At 41.9% G+C, this 19,903-nt stretch overlaps 1 protein-coding gene across 1 annotated transcript in view; it reads right to left on the bottom strand.

The window, feature by feature from the left end:
* DNAH9 (dynein axonemal heavy chain 9) overlaps positions 1-19,903 on the bottom strand; it is a 319,894-nt gene that overhangs the window by 79,874 nt on the left and 220,117 nt on the right. Inside the window, exons 53-55 of the mRNA XM_088468617.1 lie at positions 15,932-16,167; positions 14,424-14,546; positions 264-468 (exon numbers count right to left, since the gene is read on the bottom strand). Of these exons, the coding sequence (XP_088324743.1) occupies positions 264-468; positions 14,424-14,546; positions 15,932-16,167 (564 nt within the window). The remainder of the gene's footprint in view (positions 1-263; positions 469-14,423; positions 14,547-15,931; positions 16,168-19,903) is intronic.

Below are 19,903 nucleotides of genomic sequence, written 5' to 3'. Positions count from 1 at the left end.
TTTATAGAGGTTGTAAACAGAAATATGTCCTATACCCTCGCAGGCCTATTTCTAATATAGCTTTTAATATAGCTGTAAACTCATTCTAGTCGCTATCCTATCCCTATGTACTGAAAACTCCACTTCTTCTCGATTAACTACACTTCAAGAGCGCAGCCACTACCTGCTAACAGACACAAAATACAAGTAAGTAGCCAGACATGGATGCCATATTATTCAGTCTCAGATTAGGCTATCATTTAACTGATTGTTAATGCTGTTACCTTGAGCTCTTCCAGATCGGGTCGCTCCATGCTCACTACAGCTGCCAACAGCTGGTCTTCCAGCCCATCTCGGGTGACAGTGAAATTAATCAGGGTGCACTGTGCCTGCATCTCAGGCTGATAATGGGGGTTGGCCAGTTTTGTGTGCAGGATAAGACGGAAACTGGGGCTGTACTCACATTCCTTGTCCCCAATCTTAATGTACCTGAAACAGACCAGCAAATAAGATAAGGTTAGGAAGGTTTGGTTATAGCTAAACAAGTACTGTTATTGTTTTGTTATATGGAAATTACAAGACCATATGTAAAGCAAAGAACCAACAGAGAGCTGCAAACAAAATACGTTTATACATAGTATAGAACAAGACACAAGTACAAGACAAATATAATAGAGATACAATAACTGAAAACTGAACAATGCACAAGGTCCAAGGAGGAGGGAAGTGGTAGGATCTACAAGGTCCAAGGAGGAGGGAAGTGGTAGGACCTACAAGGTCCAAGGGGGAGGGAAGTGGCAGGACCGGAGTAGATAACACTCTAATATACAAGGGGCATGTACAGAACTACTGTAGAAATTCTTGTACATATAATTTATCATTGCTACCAAATCAGGCATAGAATGACAGCATAGCAATCATTTACAAGTAACACTCCAAACTGAAACATGCACTCCAAACACAAACATGCACTCCAAAGTCTGCACCACCACAAACATTGCATGTAGTTATTGTTAAATCCTTTTCTTGTGTAGTTCATCAGGGATAGAATAATAGTGTGCATAATCCCTTGCTCAAGGAAGTTGGACAGCAAAACATGGGCTCTTTCTCCTGCAGGCCATGTCTACCAGTTAGAGTTTGGAAGATAAGATTAGAATAGCAGCCAATCAAGCAGAAGTCAGCAAATTAACCACAGTAGAGAATATTTTCACGGACTATTGTGAAATAAAAAATGGATGTGAATGTCTTCTGTCTCCCAATAACTAACAAACTATACAAGATGATGATTATGAGGATAATCATTTTAATTTATATAGCACCTTTCTTCAAAAAGGCTCAAAGCACTTTACATTTGGAGGAAGGAACCATATTGCAAAGGAGGCAATCATCTTGGGCACACTACAATGGTTACAGTGGTTAAATACAAAATCTGAAATACAAGTATAAGATACATGATGCCCACAGAATATTCTGTTCTGTGGATCGCTCACCCCACCCATGAGAATACCTAGTGTGGCAGCCATCTTAGGTGCACCACATTGGCTACAATGGGTGGAGTAAGCAATATGCAGAACTATGATCATACTTTGGAAGGAGACAAAGTACAAATAAAACACATGAACATTATAATACACACAAAATCATAATTTCCCAAGTTCGTTCATCCTGCCCATGACAGCACCAGATGACACAGCTGTCTTGGCTGCACTACAAAAGATATAATAGGCGAGATAAGCGATATGTGCAGATATGATGCATTGAATCAACATTGATACACTGGGGAAAAATACACACTACAACATACAAAATACAGAGTACCAATAGCATCATCTGATCAACAGATTGTTTATTCCATGCACAAAAGTACCAGACAAGGCAACCATCTTGAGAACACTACTTAGGTTACAATGGGCAGGATGAGGAATACGGTGGTGGTGGTAGGTATGCTGCCTTGCCAAGAATGCCTCTGGCCTTGTGTGCCTATATCAACAGTTGTTGTAATACAAGACTAATAATAAACATAAATAATATGATAAATTTCTCTTGACAAACTCTCCTCCCCCGAGGCAGGCAGCGTCTCAAATCATAACCACAATAGCAGTATAATATAAATATAACTTTTACTAGTGCTGACACCACAACATGCAGTATAAGGTATGGAAAAGAACTGCTGTGTATGCCCAGTAGCAGCAGCTTGTCCTACCAAGTCTGTTGTGTGTGTGGATCTGAGTGCTCAATCAGCACACCAGACCAGAGAGCAGCTGCCAGCAAGATGAGATAGGTGCCTTACCATAAGTTGGGAGAATGTGTGCTGAGAAAGCTCGGTTAGGTCTTATACTGGTTATAGTATGTATATATATTATGGGATGTTTAACCTTTTCCTGACTATTCTATAGACCCTGTCCCCTACAGTCTATACTTAAGGACCATGGTCTCCCAAACTTAATATTCAGGAAACCCTAAAGCTGGGTATACACCTAACAGATATATCTGCAGATCGAGATGATGGTTATTCATACACACTGAACAATCATCATCTGTCATTAAAGCCGCGGGTACCGCCCCCCTCCCCATGGCCTCTGCTGCAAGTGTACGGGTGGTCGGCTGACCGCCCATATGCAAAACACGATGCCCAATATATCTGCAGAGATATTGGGCATCGGCTATGCAGCACAGCCAACGAGACAGGTCAATGAACGACGTTGTTCACAGACATATCACTGGTACACACCGGCCGACACGTACAAGATATATTGGCAGATCAATTGATCGCCCAACATATCTGCTAAGGTGTACCCAGCATTACAGTGCATATTTTATAGATTTCCTTAGTGTCAAAATTGTAATGATTAAATAATAAGTACCACCTGTGGATCTTTTAATATGTCACAGCAAGTAATGAATTCAACTGTGCTCCAACTTATGCACTGTTATGGGTCCCTTGGAACTGAGGGCCTGACTCAGGTTAATACCTGATGGTTTACATACTAACCTGATTGGTGGGTGAGCTATGCATGTGCATAACGAGTTCTGCAATTACACTTACAGTGCCCATCAGCTACAGCCTGATAGACAAGATGCGGCAATTTGGGGTACTGGAAATGGGTGTGTGTTCCCCACGTTTTCTGGGAGTGTGGAGACCAGGCTCTGCATCGGAAGATGCAGATATCCTGGCCTCGGCAATGCAAGTAAGACGGCCATTCTGAGTAGACACCTATAGTGTTAATTAGTAATACTTTATTACATACACTATGCAGTATGCTTAGCATGTCAATATTGAAAATGTTTACAAGGATGAAATGTTGACATGATGAACTGTCATCAAGGGGATGCAGTCAGGATGCAGGCGGACGGGATGCCGGACATCAATATACTGACGCCGGAATCCTGACGCCTGTCAGAATGCAGATACCGCCATCCCGAAGAGATTAAGATACCGACATCAGCATCCCGACCACTGGCATCCGGTATGTGGGTTAGGGTTAGGCCGGGGATGTGGGGGTTAGGTTTAGGGACCTCTCGGGGTGAATTAGGAACTGACCAGGGAGGGATAGGGTTATGCTGTGGGGAGGAAGGGTTAGGGTAAGGCACCACTGGGGGGGAGGTTAGGGTTAACACCACCCGGGGAGGGTTAGGTTTAGGGTGCGGGAAGGGTGCGGGTTAGGCTACTTACCGGACCCAGACGGGATCCTGAACATCGGGATGCTGCTGTTGGTCTTCTGACCACCGGCATCCTGACTGCTGGTCATTCATATGAATTCTGTCAACAACCCGTCCCTGGTGGTTTAGTGGCTTCTTACCAGCTGCCTGTGGCAGCAATGGCTTCCTGGTCTTGTCGGTCATGTAAGAAGTAGTTCCGGTGGAGACATCTCAGCAGTGGCGTTTCTTTGAGTATTCTACCCCCTCCCTCTAGTTCCAAACCTTAACCTCCCCCCATCCTATGCAGCTTAACCCCCGCCCACCCCTCAACCTAACCGTTGCCATCCTCATAATGTTGATATTTCACATGGTGACACTGTAATCATGTTGACATTCTGAGGATGCTGACATGTGGAACTATGTGTTGACCATCTGACTGGATGACACTGCTACCTACTACTGCTTGCCTTTAAGATACAGGGGCCTATTGATCAATGTCAAAATTCTGCGAAAATTTAAATTAAAACAATATTTTCACAAATGTAAGTATTGTCACTACTGATGAAGGGTTTAAAGCAAGAGATATCACAGAACATGTGGTACTTTTCGAAGGGGTTGGGTATGAAATACCGACGGCTTACAAGCCGCCGGTTCAAATCCCGAAGATAGAAGCCTGACAGATCAAAATCCTGATGCCGTCTCGTAGGTATATTTAACCCTACCCTCTCCTCCCCACTTACCCTAACCCTCCCTTGGGGGTGCCTAGCCCTAATACTCGGGGGCGGGGGGTGCCTAACCCAAAGTCCCCCCCGTGGTGCCTAACCCTAACCCCTCTTCCCCTAGCCTAAACCTAACCCTCCTGACGGGGGGGGTGCCTAAAACCTAACCTGCCCCCCCCGATGCCTAACCCCAATTCCCCCTTCCGCTAGCCTAAAACTAACCCTCCCAGGGGTGGCCTAACCCTAAGTCACCCCGGGGGTGCCTAGACCTAACCCTTCCCCCTGCGGCTAACAGGAAGCGACACCCGGCTTACCTACGTTTGGTATGCCGGGTGTCGGGATTGCGGTGTGGGGCTAATGATAGGCGTCGGTATTTAGACGCCTATCTTTAGTCCCATGCTGGGCTTTCAGTGTCAGGATTCTGGCAGTCGGCATTTTGACCGCCAGAATCCTGACTACATCCCTTTTCGAAGATACTTTGTGCTAATGAACGCCATCTATGGAATGCATGATTTAACTGTCTTTGGTTGTTTTAGCTATCTTGCCATGAGAGGCAGAAGAATGTTTTCAAAGCACCCCTTGGTGAAATTGAAACAAAAAAAAACAATGTTCCCTTCCAATTCCCTTTTAATGTAGAGAGGATGGCACACTATCACACATATAATATTACAGTGATTTTCATATTGTACAATTAGCATATTTTTTTTTTAATCAGTACTAAGAAAACTATTACATCTCTTGTACCATGTGATGTGTGGATGCTGCTCCCCAGGCAAGTGCATTGCTTTGTAAATCTGCACTCTGCTTAGCAGTGTAGTAGTTACACATTGCTGTAAACTGAATATTTTACAAGACCCTGTGGGTAAGTCCATCCCAAACTGAAAGGTTGCTGCTATAATCAGTGTTAACTGCTAGGGAAATTAATTTCATTGAATCAGAAGCCACAAAGGATTTAGCAGGATCAGGACCAAATTAAGTACTGAGGGGGCCCCAAGGCTGAAAACTGTGTGGGCCCATAAATAGGAATGTTATACTTATATAGGTCAACTCATTACACACTGGGAATAGATGTATTTTGTCACCCAGATAGAATTGAATAAAGGATAAATTATTGGGTTTGATCTTTGGGTTTTTTTTTTTTTTTTTAAATATGCGTTCATTTGTAAGTATTACTCATTCGCTGTTATATGTTTAATATTTAGAGGGGTATTCAATATGAAACGTTAACTTCACTGTCGAAGTTAACGTTTCATATCGGAGTTTTTTCCTGCGTTAAAGTATGGTGCGCGCTCCCGCTTATCCCCGTATTCAATATAAAATTAAGGAAAACGGGAAACTCCGAAGTTGGATTTGCGTAAAGTTACAAATTTTTGCTTAAAATAATTGTAAGACCCCCCTAAAGTTGTAAAAACATGGGGGAACACTATGGGTACCCCCGTTTTAGCCTTTAATTGAAAGTCGGGGATTTATGTAGCCGCACCAGGTGTTTTTTTCCCGACATTGAAGAAGTGATGCAGAAGAGCACTTAGGTTAATTTTTTCGTTTTTTTAAGTGGTCCCATCAAATTTGGGGTACATGAAAATGGGTACTAGCATATTTTGATGTCCCTAAAGTAAGTTTTTAAAAATTCTGCATTTGTGCACCTGCCGCTATAATTCTATTCTTCAAAACACCTGCCGCATACTTGCAGAATAGCCCTGAACCTATTTCCCTATTGTTAAACAATTTTTTCCCATTTTTTTTTTCACCCCAATTTTTTAATTAATTTTTTGAGGTGTCCCTATTTTTTTTAAAAACTTTTTTTGACACAGTTCTTTTTTAAATGTCAGTCCCAGCTATTTTTTTAAGCCTGCACCCCTAAACCCCAATTCTGCACTTTTTTTCGACACCTATTCAATGGTGAAAAGTTATCCCCGTTTTTTATCAAAGACTTTTCAAAACTGCGATAAGTCTTTGAATACAGTGTAAAACTAAAACCTGCGATAATGACATCATAGCTCCGATATTAACGCAAAAACGATGTTATCACACCCATATTGAATACCCCTATTAGTTTTTTAGGATATGGCATATGAGTTCGGGATTCAACATGTAGGCACGAGAATGTCGACAGGGTCTAATGTCGACATTTTGTCAATGACGACATGTTGCATTTCAGCGTTCTGAACATGTTGACACTATGAACGATGTAGTCAGCATTCTAAATGTTATCAGTCCTCTCCCACCTCCTCTGTTCTATACAGACTTCCTCATGGTTTTATACAAAACCCCTGCATACAGTATATATTTACACCTTTCTCTGTCACCCCTCCTCACCCTATAATGTTATATATATTTTTTCATTTAATTTCTCTTTGCCCACCCTACATACAGATGTGTCCTCATACACTATTACTTCAGCCGCGCCAAACAGCTCTTCTTTACGCGCTAGGTCCAGTGCGACTCGGATTGCGCAGAATGTCTTTTTCAGCCAAATATACGTCTTCCATGCACAGTTCAGTTTACAAATTCAGTCGCACACAGATATAAAAGTGTTGCATATCAAATTATTCATCTTGTGCCACATGGCCTTTTGAGGCAAGGTATACGAGGACACATCATTACTGTATATATATTTTTTTAGTTTGGCCTTGGTTCTTTCATCTCTATTTTATCTAGTCTTCACCAGTGCTGCTGTGCTGTGCCGCTCCACTCCTCTCTAACACCATAACTAAGGTAGTGCGACCAGGGCCATGGCACAGGGCACCGCAGGGCAGAGGGCGCTGTTTGGGCCTGTCAATTTTCCTGTTTATTATCAATTATTCTCCTCCTCTTTTATCCCCAGCATCTCCTGGCGTACAGTCCAGCTTCATGGGGATGGGGGCAACTTGGTTAGGGCGGCCCTAGACTGCAACCTATTCAGACTACCCCTAAATCCAGACCTGGGCAGGAATAACTCTGACTTTATGGAAAATTAGCAGTATGTTATCTCCCCAGTCAACTGAGTGAAGGAGGCTGCAGGTTATCAGTCCACGCAGATGTTAGTTATTATTATTATTATTATTATTATTATTATCATCATCATCATTTATTTATATGGCGCCACAAGTGTTCCGCAGCGCCTTACAAAATATATAAACAAATACGTGACCAAAGACTACAGTACAATACAATACAATACAGGACAAGGACATGGATAATATACATTGCTACATTAGCGACCATAACACCCACATAAGGAGCAGAGCTTAAGCAACCAAGTGTTAGGTGCCCTAGTGGGGAGTAAGAAGTAGATGAAAGTAAAGTAGGGAGAAGCACAAGAGGGTAGAGGGCCCTGCTCATAAGAGCTTACATTCTAAAGGGGAAGGGCAGACAAACAGGTGAGACACAGATGGGGTAGACTGGGAGGAAGGAGCATATAGCAGCAAGTTAAGATGAGAACTGGAAGGCTTTGATGAAGTAGTGGATCTTGAGAGACAGTTTGTAGGATTGTAGAGAGGTGAAGAGTCTGATGGTTCAATGTTAAACATAGCCTTTCTGATGTTGCCTCCTCTACTCAGCTTGTTTCATAGTGAAGTTCATTCAAAGAAGAGCAATTTAATATGCCTACAGGGGGAATCTGTTATTCTATTGAGACTGGACACAAAAGTCTTCAAAAAGGAAATTTTCAGAGGCACTGAAGAGAACCAGCAGGGTGTATTGTTCAATATGGCAACAAACTGTATTGCATGTATAACAAGCAAAGGCAGACATAGGACAATTAGGGGACCCAGGGCCTGATTCAGGTTGGATCGCAAGGCTGCGTTCGCACGCAGCCAGCCGATGTTAGCATTCTGCGTATAAGATGCAGTGCGCGTGCGCGAACCGGCCACAGCGATTGGGAAGCGATAGCAGTGAGCATGCAGAGTCTACACATGGTGATTGACAGGAAGTGACCATTTGAGGGTGGTGATGGGGGGGGTCAGAGAAATGCAGGCGTGCCTGGGCGTTTAATCGCCGTTACAGGGGCTTGCATAATTAAGCCCCTGCGATAGCATACGCTGGCAGAAGTCTAGATGGCGACAGGAAGTTTAGCAGTTTCTGCGGTAGGGTCAGGTCAACCACAACTGTGCGGGTGGTTCTGATGTTACTCGATGTTTTCGCTGACTTACGGATACATGTCATGGGAAGTGGGCCGCTTTAGACAGTGGTGGACGTCTTGGTATAGAGCTGTGGTTGCCATGCGATTGCATTCACTAGTATATTTTTGCAGCAAGCGGGTTAGGCACTCTGCTATGGACAAAATGTACATGAGCAAAAGTGGTCCATATAATGGCTAGCACCACTATGATTCCAATTTCAAATCAAATTCCAATTGCTGACAGGTGCTGGATTTAAAGCTTTTTCCGAGGGCAGTTTTTTCTTTATCATTATTGGTATTTATCAAACCTAATAATGCTGCAATGAAAAATGTTCACGTTGTGTTTATTAGAATTTGTGAAATATATGAAGTTTCATTTTCTTTCCACCTGCTACTGCCTCAAACGTTTCCAACACATTCTGGAGATCAGTATATATATTGTATAACAAGATTGAGGTGACCTTTCCCTATACTCATGTAGGCCTGTCACTCAAAGATCTGTACACATGTTGGGAAAGGTCCTGATAATATCCAAGATAAAGAAAAGGATGATAATGATTATGGAGAAATACAGGGCGATAGCATGGTATATTTTGTATACATTTAATAACAGTAACCTTTATAATAGTATGTAGTCATATTGTCGATATGTTGAAACTGTAATGTTGAATGGTTCCGAATACTGACATTCTGAATGTCGACAATTTAATTCATACTGTCAACATGTTCCAAATGTCAGCATCATGCATGTCTATGTTATGAAGAGATGAGTGTTAGGGTTAGGCTTTAGTTAGGGTTACATAGTATGGTTTACATTCATACAATCAATATGCCTAATGTTGATTTTGAAACCCTTTTAACCATGTCGACATTTTCATACTGACATCATAATTATCGCTGTACCACACCTCTTTAGAGCAGTACTCTTAACTTTCCTGTGTTCAAACACGGATATCGTTGGATTACAGCAGCGCAATGTGTAGACAGGAATGAAGCATCCCATAAATGAAACTGTGCATACATGAATCATCCAGGAATGCATCTAATTTCGACCATAATTAGCCAAGTCAATTACATTGCTCATCAGATGGAGGTAATTCTGTTGACATGTTGGTGAGTAAATGTCATTATATTAGCAGCTAATTTCCCTAATGAGAAGCACTAAACGACTTTTGTGGACCATTTTTTCCTTTTCTATTAATCAGCTGTTCAGGAATCTTTCAACACATTGCTGGTCTGTCTGCTGAGGTGTTGAAAACCTAAACTGTAAAGATAAAGCTGACATGCTCACCACATTACACTGGTGCTGAGCCTGGAGAGAGGGCACATATTAGCAATCTGACAAGAACCTTGTGGCGACATATCAAAGAAAAGAAATAGGAACTCCATTTTAGGCACACTTACTGTAGGACCACATTATTATTGTATACAATGCAACTTTTACAGTATTAAGCATAGCATAAACACCTGGGTGTGCAAATAATCACATAGATACTGTAGATTACTTAAATATGGTTTGAGAGCAGAATATTTGGAAATATATAGGTACCTGTATATAGATCATCTCATACTGCTTCATTTAAAAGAGGCAAGATATTTACAGTATCTTATTTTGAAAGATAGTTTGTTTCCATAAAAGTTGTGTCAATAACTCATCTAGTTAGGAATAAGGTACAGATGAAATCATAACATCAATTACATTTATTCACTAGTATTATCACTGGATTGTTAGCTATTGTGCCCAATATTGTAGGTTTTTTCCTCTCTCGTCCCTACCTTTTTCTCTTTCCCTGTGTCTCCCTTTCTGTTCTTTTTCTTTTCATTTTTGTATTACAGTATCTCTAAGGAGCAACACCAACTTGCAAATTACTGATATACTATTATCACAGTTGATCCTAATAGTAGATATTTATAGACACATTCTTCTAATGATTCTAATCTTTCTTACGACAACCTGTGTGGAATCTTCCCTCTCTCTCTTAAGAAACTGGTAGCACTCTGCAAAAGACTTGATAACTGCATTGCCACTTTCTGCCATCCAGAGCAGCTGAAACACCAGATGCAGAAAAACAGAAATAAAAATGGCTATTAATAACATATATTTTGACTCCTTACACAAATAACACTACTAAAGGATCAATCACATTTCTCATGTCAGAGGTCAATTTACCAGGACCCCTCCAAAATGAAGATTTTCTATCACTACTCATTGTAGTTTTAGAAAATCTTCTTTGGGGCAATTTATCAAAAGCGATGCTCATCTCCCTGCTCCTGGCGACACTGGCTAACACCGTGCCAGTCGGTAGCCCATCAGTACACAACACCGACAAAATGTAAACCCTGCACTATCAGAGGAGGTGCAGCTGTTTACCACTTGGGTGGTCACTGCTATCCTGAGATATAACACTGAAAACAAAACAATAGGTTTAGCTCTCCCAAACTTACAATATAGAGAACAATGAGCCTGATTCAGAGAAGTCCTGCTGCATTCCCGTGACAGAGAAACGAGGATAATCTATGGAATAAGGCTCTTTTGACATTGCCTATCTGGTACACCTTTTCAACAGCTATTGGTGGAGATTTTAGCTTCTATAAATTACTGTGTTACTGTTATTGTTCATGCTTTTTACCTTATGTTTTAATATTTAATAAAAATGACTACACTACGGAGAGCTATACCTAATTTTTTGTTTGAGGCATATCTCCATTCTAAAGGTAATCTCAATGGATAAGGTTTTCTGATATGCATGAAAACAACAGAAGCAACTTGTTAGTAGTTCCAGTAGTTATCACGGCCTGCATTCTTTTGAAATACTACACATACGTTGTTGCCTTCTGTTTTTGAAGGTCAATAGGAATGACCTATCACAAAGTGCAATTGGGACATTTGAGACTTTTTATGGTTCGTACCGTAAGTTTGGGAGCACTATACCTATTGTTTTGTTTTCAGTAGTCTTATCAGTGCATGCTTCAGTCATCTTTCCAGCTCCCACATGCGCCCCAAAATTGGAAGCCAGGATGCAGGCTTCCGGTTCCAGATTCATTAGAAATGATAAAATAAAAGTTAAATAAGCTAAAAAATTGATAAAGAAAAATATATGTATAAACCCCCCCAGAAAATAATGCTTTATTTTAATAAAGCATTTTTTCCTGTAAGCACATTCTGTCATGGGATGACACTAACGGTACCTATACCTCAGCAGTCCCCTGGTGAAGGTTACCGCCAATGGTAGTTATCATTGGGAAATGGACTTTTTAAATAGGCAGAAGCCCTAAATGCTGAGATTTAAGGAGATTAAGGATCACGTATACAGTATTAAAAAACAGAAAAAAAAAATAGAGTAAAATAACACTGCCAAAAAATTAGAGGAAAGCTAACAGCTGGAAGCACGTAGATGAATTAGGGAGCCGCAAGGCCGCCGGTCTCAATGCCTACATCCAAATCACGAGAAGGGACTTAATATAGGCGTCAAAATACCGACGCCTATCTTAATACCGACGCTGGAACGCCGAAGGATGCCAGCCCGAACGAGGTAAGCCCGGGGTGCCGTTTGCGTTAGCCGCATGGGGGAGTATTAGGTTTAGGGAGCGGGAATGGTTAGGGTTTGGAACCCCCGGGGGGAGGTTAGGGTTAGGCACCACTATGGGAGGGTTAGGAGGGGGAGAGGGGTAGGGATAGGGTACTTACCTGCCCCGTCGGAATCTTCTCTCTTCAGGATGCCGGCGTCAGGTTATGAACCGGTGGCTATTCAGCCGCCGGGACTTCATACCCATTCCTTCATACCCATTCCTTAGGGAGAACTTTATGTGCATGTGGTCTGACATCTTACTGGATAACCCCTTTAAAAGGCAGTACGGCATGATCTTAGAGGGAGATGCAAAATGACAGTTCACATCATCTCAGGTTGGAGGTATTTTCTCCAATTATCACAACAGAGGCCAGATTAGGGGTTTATGTATCAAACAGTGAAAAGCGTGGAGAAGTGGACCAGTGGAACGCGGCCGCATCGGGGATTGTTTTTCAGGACCTCAGCATGGAAAATCCCCAATAACTAGCCTGTTTTCAGGAAGCCGCCTGGGAAACACAAAGGTTCATGAACTTATCACAGATTCCATGTGTTTTCGCCCGAAAACAGATATTTTTTGGGGGGAAAGCTTAAAAATGGGGAAAATAAATTTTTTGCCCACAAAAAATTATCATGGCTAATTGAATACCCCCCTATGTCATCATAACTTTGATGTTTATGACTGCTATTTAATGACAAATAATAACTAAAAAGCACCTAACCCCTTAGTTTTAGTTTTTTAAATAACTTTATTTAATTTTATAAGTATACAAATAAAAACAGCAGGTTAATACTGCATACAACAAAACAAGGAGCAAAAAATGTTGTGACAAGTATGAAAAAATGTATTGTATAATATAAGTAAAAGATGCCCTCCAAATAAGGTAAATGCAGCAAAAAGTAGGAGTATGGTCCATGGAACATACAGTAAACATACAGTAAACTACACAACTAGCAAAGTAGGTCTAATAGAACACTATTGGTGAGGATTGGAGTTGAGGTAGTGTAGTGATACAAATACGGATGACTTTATGGGATGTTTTGTTCAGGTACATGCATAGGTGTATTCATAGAGAGTGATGGGTGTGCGGTGCAAGGAGCCCCCACACCGCACACCCTGCACCTAAAGTATCCTTACTTTGCTCCGGAAAGAGGGTCCCTCCTCCTCCGTGGCGCCATCTTCCCAGTGACATCTTCGGGAAGACAGCATTGCGCAGTGACAGCAAAGACTCTGGCGCTGTGCCAGAGATTTTCCTCTCTACTGCACAAGCTCCATCTTCCCAAATGTCACTGGGAAGATAGTACCACGGAGAAGGGACTCGCTTGCTGGAGCGAGGTAAGATGCCTGGTTGGGGGGGCTCAGATGAGGGGGTCCGCTGCACACAGGCCCCCTCGGGTATTAATACGCAACTGCATGGATAGTTTCTGCAAAGCAATAGTTTATGGCGTACTTCATATAAGAGTATTTTAATTGAGTATGTATATACAGATGTGTCCACATACATCTATCCTCCATGCGCTACAGCCACTGACACTGTAACGTAGCATTTTGTATGCAAATACACCCGCAGTCGTTCACAGAATATAGGCATGCTGCATTTTAATCAGCAGAAGCGGTTTGTGCTAGCTATTCACATCGCTGTGTGAATACGATGCATTTGAAGGTAAAAAGTCGCATGATAAGACGCTCAGCATTACTAAGTCACTCCACTTCATGGTGCGACTAGAAGAGCTGTTTAGCGCGCAAGGAGGCTAGATGTACATGTATATAGCAGTGGACAATGGTTTAAAGAGTTTCCAGCAGGCAATTTAGCCATTGTATTCCAAATGTATGTCTATTCTCTGTCTACATTGGGATCAGAAGTCAATTGGACATGGCAGAAAAATGAAAGTATGTGACGACCACTATCTCACTGTGTGTGTGGTGATCATCTGATTCCAGTAATTGTGCCCCATGGAAACATCCAAATAGCTAATCCAGGGCCGTAACTAGGGTAGTGCGACCAGTGCCATGGCACAGGGCACCGCTGGGCAGGGGGCGCTGTTTAGGCCTGTCACTTTTGCTGTTTATTATCATTCTCACTTGTAGCTTCCTCCTCTTTTATCCCCAGCATCACCTGGCCTCCCACATCTCTTCCCTGGCCCTTCACCATGAGGCCATGGCCCTTTTTCAGGTGCATTACTGCATCCTATGTCCCTATTTAAAAAAATAGAGGGGAGGGGTGCCAATGCACTCTCTGGCACAGGGCACCAAAAAGTCTAGTTACTGCTCTGGCCTAATCTGTTCAATTTGACCACATGTATGTCCAACTCTCCTGATGTATTGTCATCATAGGTAGAACTGAAGTTATAAATGTATTGCTTGTCTGGGAAACACAATTTAAAGAGGGTTCAGTTTCAAATCCATTACAGTATCATTACCTTCCTTTCTTGATAGTTTCTCTGCCCAGTAAAGGACCCAGTACTGGATCCACGCTCTCCTCAAGATTTTCAATGAGCACTACATCCCCTCCTGAAAGTGCCCTCTCCAGAACATCTAAGTATCTGAAAAGGTGAACAGAGAAAACATTATGATTCATGTTGAAAAAGTAAAATTAATTCATAATTAAAAATAAATGAGACAAAAAAGTATAACAGGTACAATGAGGAGTGACAAACCAGGACACAATTTGGGCAAAATAAAGCCATTGGTGAGCAATTCAGAGTAGGAATAAAACCATGTGATGTCTCAGGAGAAAAGAGGGCAAATTATAATATCAAATTAGTTTAAGGGGTTGATAATGCTAATATTTAGAATGCAAGGTGGAGGAGGTTGACAATAATATGATAAAACCATGGAGTGAGAGAGTCTAAGCACTCCTGCGCCCTAAATCTGGGGAAAATCTCTAAATATGGATTTAATTTTTTGATGCCTTAATGAAGTATGAAGAATGAATCTGTGTGAGCTATTTCTGTAATGGAGGAAGGGAAGAGCTATTCTATAATGATAATATGCTTGGAAAGTGATGTTAAGGCAGGATACTGACAGTACTTTAAAAGATTTAATGGTAGATTCAAGGCAAAAGCCCCAAATTAAGATTTAAAAGTAAAACTACTGTAATTATTTACACACTTATAGAGCTACTCCCATACACTGTGACATTTTGGACAGCTTGAAAGATGGATAACAAGTTTCAATATACAGAAGATGCGCAAATGTGTGTTTATAGTTTGATTGGAGTGAAGTTACAGTAGATGTGATGCTAAAATCTTGTCATGCCCTCTAAGGGGAATCGGTATGATTTACCCGACATCAGGAGGCCGGCAGAGGAAGAAATCCCGATCGTCGAAGGTAAGTATTAGCCAACCTATTTCTAACCCCCTAACCCTAACTCTCCTTTAGGGTGCCTAATCCTAACCTTCTCCCCCAGAGCCTAACCCTAATCCCTCCTCTAAGTGCCTAAACCTAACCCCCCCTTCCCCGCCGCCCAAACCTAAGTCCCCCGGGGGGGTGCCTAACCGTAAGTCCCCCCCGGGGGGGTGCCTAACCCGAACCTCCCAGGGGGGGTGCCTAACCCTAAGTCCCCCCCCGGGAGCCCTAAACCTAACCCTCCCTCCCCCGCGGCTGTCCACAGCGGCCCCCAGCATCACTTCGATCGGGATGCCGGGCGCCATTCTCCCGGTGTCGGGTAAAATGACAGGCGTCTAGATTTAGTCGCCTGTCATTTAACCCTCGCCGGGATAAAGCAGTCGGGAAGTCGGCTGTCGGGATTATGTCTGCCGGCTTCCCGACTGCATACCCTCTAGGCTGTTGGGATTACATCCGCCGGCTTCCCGACTGCATAACCTCTAAGGTGCTCTGCTGGTAAGGCTCACATCCTCACATAGGAGATATGCATTAGACAAATGATACATGTGGTCTATTAACAGCAACATCCATTCATCTTTACCCTCTTTGTCCAATCCTGAGAACACGAAGATTTTCTCCATACTTGTTCTTGATCCATTTGATTCCTTGTAACTGTGGATCCACCATCAGTGGCCACCTCTCACAGCTGGTCAGGATTGTCGCATTCTCAGTTGACATTTGGTCAGCAGGAAGCCCTTCATTTTGCCAAGTTGCAATATCAGCATCATCGGTCAGCATAGTTAAAGGGTCCAGTGATTCAGTCACCGGAATGGGGACCTACAGAAAAGGTGAGGAGTACAGACTAATGTCAAAACAAATAGACAGAAGTACAGTAGAAGGCATTAGAAGGAAAGGTGCTACAAATGCTCATTCAGCAGAAGTTTGTGTAATGGTTAGCATTACTTCCTCATAGTACTGAGGTCTTGGGTTTGATTCCCACCAAGGTCATGTGTGGAGTTTGTATGTTCTCCCCACATTTGTGTGCGTTTTCTCCTGGCACTCCAGTAAATAATAATTTAAAAAAAAATAACCCTACTATATTTGTGTGTGTGTGCAAGTGGTAGGGAATATTGGAAATTCCACTGGGGAAAGGACTAATGTGAACGGCCAAATATTCTGTATAAAGAATGTGTGTGCACTATATACTGTAAATAGCTGGTAATAAATAAGTCAAGGACTGTCCCAGCTAACAACTGGCTCTCACTGTTATTTGTTAACCTATTTGAAAGGAAATAAGTGCAGCTGCAATTTGTCTAAACCTTGACCCATTTTACTGTGAGAAGCAAAAAGAAAATTGAAATTATTTTTTTTCACGATCTTGTTAACGGTTAGAGAAAACACGATCAATGGTTATAGAAGCATATCACTAGAACAGAGCAGCAATTAAGGATCATATAGAGTTAGACATTTTTATGTCAAATGCACAGACATAAAATGCGTTTGGCAATAAAAAAGTTTATTTTGAGTTGCACATCTCTCACAGTATGTGCAATTCTAAATAAACATGTAAATGCACTGGCATGTAAAAATGTTTAGAGCACATTGCCATACAGTAGATGCATTAATTGTACCATGATATGCCGGCATTGTTGATGGTGAATAGCAATTTTGCTTAAAACAAATACTGGCCCCTCATAAGAGATCCAGCACAAGCGGTTATAGTTTTTGCCCTTTCTTCACAGAAAGAGTCCCCTTATATAAGCTGCAACCAGCACCAGGCAATGATAGGCTGGGCTAGAACTCCGCAGGATTCCACTGTCATAATGTGACGCAGCACCAGAATGATCAGCATGGGGCTGAATTACCTAAGGGAAACGGGGCTGCAAAGACAATATGTGGGTCTCCTCTCCTAGAAAAAGATGCCCCCTCTTGCTATGTTCATATCCTGATCTCTTGGATCAGTCTTGTTTTTGTATTGAAGTAAAGATAATCTCTGTTCTTGTTGTACCTTATCTCTAGCCTCATTCACTAGTTGTTTGTTGTATTGCTTGGAGAGAGGTTGAGTTGTGAGAATTTGCCCTTCTGTTATGAAATCAGAAGTCTTTCAGCAGTTACGTCTCAATCAACGGGGAATAGAAGCACAAAACCCCCCACGTCCATAACATCACCCAGCAACAACAAAGAATTCATCATTAAAAATAACATCACATGTAATACGAAATGGGTAATTTACATAATAAGAAGCCTGTGTCCCAAATTATATGTGGGTAGAACCATAAGACCCTTAACAACACAATTGCGAAACACATATGGAATATACAAAAAGGATCAGAAGATCACCCCCTTGCTTTACACTACAAAAAGATGTATCAATGCAAAACACAATCAATAGAATTCTATGGCATAAAGAAAGTAAAACAGAACTGGAGGGGAGGAGACTACACTTTACTAATAAATAAAGAAGAGTTAAAATGTATGATAGAACTAGATACCCTGGCCCCTAAAGGCCTAAATGTAGAGAACGATGGCAGATCTATAGTTTGCAATACTTGAAATCTATTCCAAATTCACAACACAGCATCAATCAGGATGAATCCCTGATTTAGTTATAGTAACTATTGATCCTTGACAGACAAGGAGTTTTAGCAGTTATTTAGGATAGATATTAATCACCCCCCCCCCCCCCCTTTTATGTAACATATAGGCAATGAACAGTGAATAAGCCTGCGCACCATTTATGATATTAAATATTGGAACTGGATGATTAACATAAATAGAACAAATAATGAAAAGTTCCAATACAGTATAGAATTTCCATACAATGAAACCCATCCTAAAATGTCCGATTAACCTGTTCCACACTAAATAGACTCCACCAAAGTGGCGACTTGGAGCACATATGAAAAAAAAACTACATCCTACAGCAGGAAACCAGGAACCAATCAAAGACAAAATGTTCCTATAACTTAAATGAGAGATCATTTGTCAGGTTACTACACCCCCAGAGGAAGGCCTAAGGGCCAAAACGTTTTGGAATCACATACTGAAAACTCGTGCATCAACACTGTATGGTTTCCCTCCATCCGCTGATCACGTGACCGCACCTGACACGCACTCTAGAGCGCACTCTATCCGGAAGTTCAGATGAACCGGACTAACAGCGCTGCAACATTCGGAGACCAACTGACAGCTGCCGATCCTCAGGAGAGGAAGGCGCAGCAACCACGCGGCTTACCCCCGCCGGGAACACCGCCAACCCCGCTGCCCCGACCACGAACTTACGCTTCAGGTAGACGCCCAGCGGACCACCAGGACCAGGTGAGCCATTTGCTGCATCCCTGGCAAGGAGCCGTTTGCTGCATCCCTGCGTCCCAGGCGGCTAGCAAGCAGAAGTCCCCACTAACCAGGTACTCTGCACTTGTGACCTACATCACAAAGTGCTAGCATCCATTCCACTGTAAAAAGACTTTCTTCTGAACAGGAAAGCCACCGAGAAGGACATATACAGTATCAGTGTCTGAACTCCTTCATCACTACCATTGTACACATTGTTACTATTTCCCATTGTGTGTAACCATCATCAGTGTTTGTGTTGCAAAATACCACATTGCAGCACATCATTGTGTTTATTGACCAGCTGTTATGCTCCTATGTTTTATATTTCCACATTAAATTGAATGTCATATTGCTCAGTGAAGCTCAACCAATATAATACCACATTTTTTAGCCTATGGTAAGACAATATCAATACACCACAAGGGGTCATATATCCAGTAACTACTAGACATTACTAGTACACCACAAGGGGATGCGCATTAGATACTATATTATGACTCTATATAACTTATTTAAAAAAATGCCATTTGCTCATAGATCAAGATTCACTGAGGTGATGCTACAGTCTGCTGTATATCTCATGCAGTACATAGATGAGCTCAGTGTCAATTGCCTGTAAAAAGTTTCTATTTTTAAGTCAGACCACCAGACCAGCTCTTACCTCAGATTCTGTCATGTTACACTTGATTAATACACTGCAGCATGACCCCTAGCAGAGTGAGAACATGACACAACCCAACCCCCATTTTGTTGTATTTCTTTCATGGATAATCAACAAAAATAAGCCACAGGCGCATCTCATTCTTAGCTGTCCATGCCTGGTGATTTGCTGTACAAACAACATTGTCCCAGTACGGCCCTAACAAGCAGAACGCTGGAAAGCCTGCTTACTGCAAACTATTGTACCGTAAATGCTGTTGTACTTTAGAATGTAAGCTCTCTCGAGCAGGGACCTCTTCCCTCATGTGCTTCTCATTACATTTTCTTCTACTCCTTACTCTCCATAAGGGCATTTAACACGTGACTGCCAACTCCCGGCTGCTTATTGTGAGTGCTTTTAATCACTATTTCAGCAATGTATATAAGTCGTGTCCTTGTCCTGCACTGTAATGTACTGTAAGTTACTTGTTTCTTGTTCACTTACTAGTTTTATGTACTATGTAAGGCGCTGCGGAACAGTTGTGGCACCATATAAATAAAGGATAACAATAATAATAATAATAATAATAATAATAAT

Source organism: Taudactylus pleione, unplaced genomic scaffold, assembly GCF_031769625.1.
Source record: "Taudactylus pleione unplaced genomic scaffold, aTauple2 ptg000012l, whole genome shotgun sequence".
Taxonomy (NCBI): Eukaryota; Metazoa; Chordata; class Amphibia; order Anura; family Myobatrachidae; genus Taudactylus; species Taudactylus pleione.
This window is presented reverse-complemented; position numbering and strand designations above follow the sequence as displayed.